Source organism: Notolepis coatsorum, assembly GCF_963971535.1.
Source record: "Notolepis coatsorum genome assembly, chromosome: 14".
Taxonomy (NCBI): Eukaryota; Metazoa; Chordata; class Actinopteri; order Aulopiformes; family Paralepididae; genus Notolepis; species Notolepis coatsorum.
In genome coordinates this window covers 15,420,714-15,429,067 of record NC_140178.1, presented here as the reverse complement: position 1 = coordinate 15,429,067, position 8,354 = coordinate 15,420,714, and the positions used below count along the sequence as shown (strand labels likewise).

At 46.3% G+C, this 8,354-nt stretch overlaps 1 protein-coding gene across 2 annotated transcripts in view; it reads left to right on the top strand.

The window, feature by feature from the left end:
* Positions 1–3,290: 3,290 nt before the first annotated feature.
* Positions 3,291–8,354, top strand: part of LOC311241096 (E3 ubiquitin-protein ligase TRIM35-like) — a 17,912-nt gene continuing 12,848 nt past the window's right edge. Inside the window, exons 1-4 of one of the 2 annotated variants that reach the window (XM_084329793.1) lie at positions 3,291–3,977; positions 5,754–5,849; positions 7,440–7,670; positions 7,760–7,782. In XM_084329793.1, coding sequence (XP_084185919.1) covers positions 3,414–3,977; positions 5,754–5,849; positions 7,440–7,670; positions 7,760–7,782 — 914 coding nt within the window. In that variant the 5' untranslated portion in view covers positions 3,291–3,413. The remainder of the gene's footprint in view (positions 3,978–5,753; positions 5,850–7,439; positions 7,671–7,759; positions 7,783–8,354) is intronic. The other variant, XM_084329792.1, reaches the window with a different exon arrangement.

Here is an 8,354-nt window from a genome sequence, read left to right as displayed (position 1 = left end):
TGTTGCTGTTACCATTTAAACACTGCATCGCAAAAATGATAACCTGTAGGAGCAGGAGCAGTAGGACATTCCATCCCTTAAGCCGGAGATTCTTCTAGCTCCGATAGTATCTATGCCAGTATTAAGAAAACCAGTATTAATTTACCTTGTTAAAAGAATATTCCATTGTTTTTCAACAAGAAGAAAAGTGCTCCGTTTTGTGGATCGTGCAAGCCTTTATTTTCTTTCTTTTTTTTTTAAGTGTTTTTGCAGGACTTTTATATGAAGTGATGTGACACGTGTGTGTGTTTTATTTTGTGGGCTGTTGAACAGATTTGTTTTAAAAACTGACCCGAGTGTTTTGAAGAGTTGTAGAGAACAGTATTAGTGACCAGACGCGGTCAAGAGGGTGGAACCGTTGTAGGGACGCTGCGAAAAAGGCAACTGATCGTTGAAATGAAGGAGAGAAAAAATAAACGTGTCAATTTGGGATTGACACCTCTTATGCAATTAAATACACAACAAACGGTGAAGAATCAGGCATATTGGTGCAGGAGTATACCACGCCACCAGGGGGAACGGAACAATACCAAACTACTTCCATCCCGTGTGCCTTGGTGACTATTGCATTATGTTTTAGTTAAGACATGCTCTGTGTTTTGAATTCCTAAGGAACACCAACAACTACTCGGTATATATAGACGGTATTTTATGTCATTTCTTTGGTGTCATCCTTTATTCCTTTCTGTAGCCTCACAATATCCAAGTGTATGAAGATATTTTTGTAGTAAATGGGATTGTTTTTTTTGCCACTTGTCAATGCTGTTGGAAGTTTTACCTAAATGGTTAATGTCGTGAAACTGATGCTAGAACACTGTAACACCTGACGGAGATAAAAAAAAAAAAAAAAAAGAAAAACAATATTTTGATGGCTTTCTAATATTATACTGTTGTCGATGTCAAATAATGACAATAATATCAACATTGGTTATGGTGTTTTCTGTCCATATCATCTTTGTTATATGGTCCTTATAATCATAAGTGGCCTCAAGGTTTAGGGGTTCGTTTCAAGATATGGGGCCCTTATCTTATACAGTATTGACACACACGCTCTCTCTCTCTCTAACACACACACACATGCTAAACCAGTGATTCTCAAACCGTTGTGCAAGCAAATGGGCAGAGCCTGCGTGAACACAAGACATTTTCAGCTTACTGTTTGACCCGAACATCTTCCAGCATAATGCTACAGTCAGTGACATGTCATGAAACAAATTAAACTGCAAATTCTGAGGTTTCTGAAGATATGATGCATTATATTCTACCTCACCCACCAGAATCCCAATAGGAAGCCAATGAAAATATAATGTTTTAGGCACATTTGCACATCAGGCGGGAAGCTACTGTAGCCAGTACCACTGTGCCAACCTCGCCACGAGATTTACATTACTTGGTTTGTGTCGGGAGCAAAGTTTCTTCTATAAGGTGGAAGACTTTGTCAGTAAACATCTTTCTGTGTTGTTGATGTGTCTTCTCAAGCGTGTCCACCGTTTATCAGTTATCCACATCGGCACAGTGTTTGCTTTGTCAATCCGGGGCCCTGTTAGCGAGTTTTAGTTGAAACGGGTGAAACACCGCTAAGGCCATAACATGCTTCTAATCGTGCAGTGTTATACAGACCACACTGTGGAGAATTAAGTTGGTTACGCCCCACAATGTGGCTTTCCCACGAAGAAGAGAAGCAGACATTCAGTCAGGCCAGTCAGCTGATGTTTGTCACAGGCTGACCCGAGTTTCTCCCTCCTCCACCTGGAAACATGAGGAACCCAGGACCTCCTGCACTCGCCCAGCACTCACAGAACACCTCTGCGTGTGTGTTTACTCTCACTCCCTCATTGTACACTTACTGAAAAATTGACGAGTCAGTAAATCACTGACTTCTAGTGTCAACGGAGTGGCGGAGGCAACGTAACGCGACACGCGGCCGTGAACTCGATACGGCTCGTCGGGCTCAGGGGGGGGGGGGGTCATCTCTGGGGCCTGCGTACAAATTGAGAACACGGGGAAGAGATAACAGTAGGAGGACCCGATCGGCCTCGTGTAACCTACTAACGAGTCGGTTGGTCGCGGTCAACAACCGGCACCTGCTAACAGGTCTGACCCTTTAGCTCAGCCGGTTAGTGCGGCCGCCTGTGTGGATCCTACGGTCCCAGGTTCAAATCCACTCGGTTACATTGGTGGCAGCGGTGGGATCTCACTGCCATGTGAATCTGTATCCAGGTTCACGTAGCAATGGTGGTGGGATCTCAGTGCCTTAACCCTGGGGAAGTGCGCGCATGGACGAAAGAACGTGCAAGGACGCACTTCTCGGGGGGGGGGGGGGGGGACGCCTGTGGATCCCTATGGCCCCAGGTTCAAATCGGTTCCACTCGTAAGGCTCCTGCTTGTCTAACAGTCGGCCAGAATGCGGCTCCACTGTTGTGTCCCACATACATTACGTAGCTCCTGACCGACTACCCAAAACAAGCCTGCTTACTGCAAACAGCGCACAGGCCTGTTATATATCGATATCAGTCTGGACTCCACACCAGCATGACGGCGTGGGGGCGACAGCGGCTCGGGGGGGTAGAGTGGTCATCTGGTAATCCGGAGGTTCCCGGTTCGATTCCCGTTCCTCCCGGGCTTTGTGTCGAAGTGCTTGAGCAAGACACTTAACCCCGAACTGCTCCCGATGAGCAGGTCGGCACCTTGCATGGCGTGTGCTCCGCCGTCGGTGTGTGAATGTGAGGCATAAGTTGTAAAGCGCTTTGGATAAAAGCACCATGTTGTACCAGTGTGGCTCCTCCCTTCTATGAAACGGGGAGACGTGTTTTTTTAAAGGAACACGCCAACATTTTGGGAAAGTAGCTTACCGTCTTCTCCAGAGAGAGACAAGATAGATGGATACCAGTTTCCTCTCTGTGCGTTCAGTAGAAAGCTATCTGGCTGCACGTTAGCCTAGCTTAGCACAATGAATGGAAGCGGACAGTGCCGGTTAGCCTTCGGGAGAGGTGTTAGTTGGACAATGCCTAGGCTAACCGGCCATGTCCGCTTCCATTCATTGCAGTGCATCGGACCTTTTCATCCAAAGGAACGGTCCTCGTCACTGGCCACTCGGAGACACCTGATCGTTGACTGCCTGCGTGGCTGGTAGCGAAGGGGGTGGAGACATCGTCCTCTATTTACCGCTGCTGAAGTCGCCTAAACCTGTTCTCCAGGTCTCCCTTGAGCTAAAGCTCAGACCCCCTCTCACACCGTACGGCCACATCATATCACGCCGTGCGTTCACGAAGCAGACCGAAGCTTCCTCCAGAGTCACCGAAAGCCGAGCCGAGAGAAGAACTCACCGCGGGGGCTCGGCAGTGTAACCTTCCCGCCTTAAACGGACACGAGCCATGGCGCGGCCGCGCGCCTCCTCCCAGCCCGGGATACTCTCCTTCCTCCACAGCCCCAAGGTGGCCACGGCCCTGCGTCCGCGCGCCGTCTCCTCCCGCTCCAGCTCCATGCTGGAGGAGGAGCTGTCCTGCCCCGTGTGCTGCGACATCTTCCGGGACCCCGTGGTGCTCAAGTGCAGCCACAGCTTCTGCCGCACCTGCCTGCAGCAGTTCTGGAACAAGAAGAAGGCCCGGCGCGAGTGCCCCGTGTGCCGGCGCAAGTGCTCCCTGACGGAGCCCACGGTCAGCCTGGCGCTGAAGAACGTGGCCGACACCTTCCTGAGGGAGCGGGAGCGCCGGGACGCAGCCACGGCGGCGGGGGGGGGAGGGACGGACCGCCGGGCGGCGGGGACGGGGGACCAGGCGGCGGGGGGGCTCCTGGAGGTGACGTGCCTGGCGCACGGGGAGGCGCTCAAGCTCTTCTGCCTGGACGACGCGGAGGTCCTCTGCTGCGTGTGTCACACGTCCAAGAGGCACCAGGGCCACCGGGTCTGTCCCCTGGAGGAGGGAGCGCAGGACCTGAAGGTAGGGAACGCTCCCACTCGTGCGTTCACTTTTGTCACCGCTCAGAGGTTCTTCTCATTGAAATTCATTGTCGGGAAAAAGGAGCACCTTTTGACTTTTTTTTTTTTTAGCTGAGACTGAATATATTTAGTGATTCGAGAGAGAGAGAGAGGGAGAGAGAGAGAGGCTGGGATTCCCCTCCGCTGCCTGTGAGACTCTGGAATGTGATTGTCATCGACACGCCTGACCGTCTTCTCAGCAGCCGAGTGGAGCCATGGGGCCTCTGCTTCATTGATGTGTACCAGATGACTTCTGCTACAGAATCATCTGATATGAAGCTCGCTTTCTCCCTTCTATCTCTCTTCTCTGTCTTTCTCTCTCTCCCTCTCCATGGGCGGCCTTACGGTTCAGGGGGGCCGTTTCAAGATCAAATATGGGGCCCTTATCTTATATTAACAACAACATACCCCCCCCCCCCCCCCCCCCATGTACATTTACAGGAGAATGTAGAGCGGGCCTTGAACATAAACTGAAACATGCCTCTGACGCACAAATTCACTCTCCGGCTTAATTATCTAACTGCTCTCTGGAAATTCTCTCTCTCTTTCTCTCTCTCTCTTTCTCTTTCTCTCTTTCTCTCTTTCTCTCTCTCTCTCTTTCTCTCTCTCTCTCTCTCTCTCTCTCTTTATCTCTCTCTCTCTCAAACACACCAGCTAAACCAGTGATTCTCAAACTGTGAGGTGCAAGCAAATGGGGAGAGCCACACAAGAGACATTTTTCTGCTTACTTTTCAACCCTAACATCTTCCAGCATAATGCTTCAGTGACTTGTCATATACCGAATGAAACCGCAGAGATTTCTGAAGATATGATGCATTATATTCGCCTAGAATCACAATAGGAAGCCAATGAAAATATAATGTTTTAGGCAAATTTGCACATAAGATGGGAAGCTACTGTAGCCACTGTGGCAAACTCACCACAACTCAAGAAAGACCCCCCGCATTTCACTGTATACCGTGACAAATAAAACTCTTGACTTGACTTGACTTGACTTGACTTGACTTGACTTGACTTGACCACAACGCAGCTCAACTAGACCCTGGAGATTTACATGACTTTGTTTATGTCAGGAGCAAGGTTTCTTCCACAAGGTGAAAGACTTTGTCAGTAAACATCTTTCTGTGTTGGTGATGTTGCCTTTTCAAGCGTTTCCACCGCGCATCAGTTATCCACATTGTCACAGTGCGTGTCCAGGGTGTGTGTGCAATGCATCGCCAATCCGGGGCCCTGTGGGGCCCGTTTCAGTTGAAATGGGTGAAACATAGCTCATCATCCTCAAACCTTTATTTGTATAGGCAGGTTGGTTAAGAACAAGTTCTTATTTTCAATAACGGCCTATTTGGGGGTAAAAAGCCCCCTAGGATAGGGGATCAAATAAAATAAAACACAAAGGAACATTATTAAAAAGGCAGGACATACAGAGCAACAACTGACAGACAACAGAACAATAGCGGCAGCATGGTGTTGGCACACCGAGAAGCAGCTACATGAGTGCTCTAGGGAGTTTATTAAAGTTTCCTTAAACAATCTAATTGACATAAACGTTTCCATATTTAAGGTTTTTTTGTAGTGTGTTCCAGCTATCGGCTGCTGCGTACTGAAAGGAGGAACGGCCTTGCTAAGCTAAGGCCACCTATGTGTGTCTCTCTCTCTCTCTCTCTCTCTCTCTCTCTCTCTCTCTCTCTCTCTCTCTCTCTCTCTCTCTCTCTCTCTCTCACCCCCCCCCCTCCCTCAGGGCGAGCTGAAGAAAGAGCTGATTCCTCTGAAGAAGAGCCTGCGTTGCCTGTATGAGGCCAAGCAGGAGTGTGATGACACAACGGTCCACATCAAGGTATCAATAAACAGAGAACAGAGCAACAGGTGACGCTGGAACGTCAGGAGCCAGAAACACCACTGAGCCACAGCGCTGTCGGGGCGTAAACACGCAGATCAATGTCAAGCATTTGTTAAAAAAAAAAAAAAAAGGAACAATGGTCGTTCTTTGTGCTGTATATTTGGGAAACTGCTACACCAACACTCTTATGTTTGATCAGACACTGATTTGTGCCAAAAACTTAACAGAATCAGGTATTGTTTGAGAAAAGCTTTCGCTTTCAGTCACTGGTGTAATTATGTAAGTAAGTAAGCAAGCAAGCATGTATGTAAGTGTGCAAGTATGTATATGTACTGTAAGTATGTATGTACTGTATGTAAGTATGTACTGTATGTTTGTAAGTCATCATCAACCTTTATTTATTCTCGAAATTACAATTGAGGTCACCCTCATTTTCAATGTAGTCGAGACTTTACAGACATTTCAATGCACACATTTCTACAATATAACAATAATAAATATTAATAACTATCTACATAGTACTCTCAGTCCAGAGTGCACCACAGCAATTAGTATAAAAATGAACATAGGCATAAAATCAGCACACAAATTGACAAAATAAAAAAATTGCATACATTTCAGACATAAGAATATGTATAAAAAAAACAATAAAAGTAGTGCAATGTAAACGTGCAGATTTAAGAATAGGCATAAAATAAGTACAATGTCACTCGAAGGCATGTGAACCCCCCCGGAACAGTCAGTCCCCCGAACACCACACATCAATCCCTACCACATCCCCATCCAAGACACACCCCCCCCGATAAAGCACGCCATGACCGAAGGAAAACACAAACAGCCCGCGCGCCACTCACAACACCACTCGCAACGCCCCCACCCCCAAACTCCACAGAGGAATGACTGTACAGGTGCAGCTCAATAAATTAGAATATCGGAATATCGTGGAAAAGTTATTTTATTTAAGTCATTCATTTCAAAAAGCGAAACTATCATAGATTATAGATTTACATTACACACAAAGTGAAATATTTCAAGCCTTTATTTGTTTTAATTTAGATGATTATGGCTTACAGCTCACGAAAGCCCAAAATTCTGTATCTCAGTTTTGAATAAGACCGATACATTTCTTTTTTTATATAGAAATGTCGGCCTTCTGAAAAGTATGTTCATGTATGTTCACTCAGTACTTGGTTGGGGCTCCTTTTGCACAAATTACTGCATCAATACAGCGGAATATATTGACTTTTCCATGATATTCTAATTTATTGAGCTGCACCTGTATGCATGACAGTATGTATGTATGTATGTAAGTAAGTAAATATGTATGTATGTAAGTACGTGAGTATGTATGTGAGTAAGCGTAGGTGTGTCTCTGTACCTTGATTCTTGACCTCTGCCCATCAGAACCAGAGCCAGGCCACGGAGCAGCAGATCAGGCAGGAGTTCCTGTGTTAGGTGTGTCTCTGTACCTTGACCCTTGACCTCTGCCCATCAGAACCAGAGCCAGGCCACGGTGCAGCAGATCAGGCAGGAGTTCCTGTGTTAGGTGTGTCTCTGTACCTTGACCCTTGACCTCTGACCCGTCAGAACCAGAGCCAGGCCACGGAGCAGCAGATCAGGCAGGAGTTCCAGCAGATGCACCAGTTCCTGCAGGACGAGGAGGCGTCCCGGCTGGCGGCGCTGCGGCACGAGGACGAGGACAAGAAGCTGCTGGTGAAGAAGAAGACGGAGAACATCACCAAGGACATCCTGGCCCTGTCCCACGCCATCATCGCCGTCGAGAACGAGATCGTGTCGACCAACGCCTTGTTCCTGCAGGTGAGAGCGCACCGTGTTCAGTAGCAGCTCTTTCTCCCTGTTGCCTTCATGCAGACAAGCAGATAATGAGCCGTCTTCTTTAATTTCAGAACTATAACAATACAAAGAAGAGGTAAGAAGAGTTCTTTCTTTCTAAAGATTCAAACTGTAATGTACATAGTGTGTTGTTTGTTGTGGTATGTTGCAATATGTTGTTTGTTGTATTATGTTGTTTGTTGTGGCATGTTGTTTGTTGTATTATGTATTTTGTTGAGGCATGTTGTTTGTTGTAGTATGTTGTAATGTGTTGTTTGTTGTAGTATGTTGTTTGTTGTAGTATGTTGTTTGTATTATGTTGTTTGTTGTGATATGTTGTTTGTTGTGATATGTTGTTGTAGTATGTTTGTTGAGATATGTTGTTGTAGTATGTTTGTTGTATTGTGTTGATTGTTGGTTGTAGTATGTTGTTTGTTGTAGTAAGTTCTAATACGTTTTTTGTTGTAGTATGTTATACTATGTTTCTTTTTGTAGTATATTGTTTGTTGTAGTATGTTGTAATATGTTGTTTGTTGTCGTATGTTGTAATATGTTGTTTGTTGTATTATGTTGTTTGTTGTATTATGTATTTTGTTGTGGCATGTTGTTTGTTGTAGTATGTTGTAATGTGTTGTTTGTTGTAGTATGTTGTTTGTATTATGTTGTTTG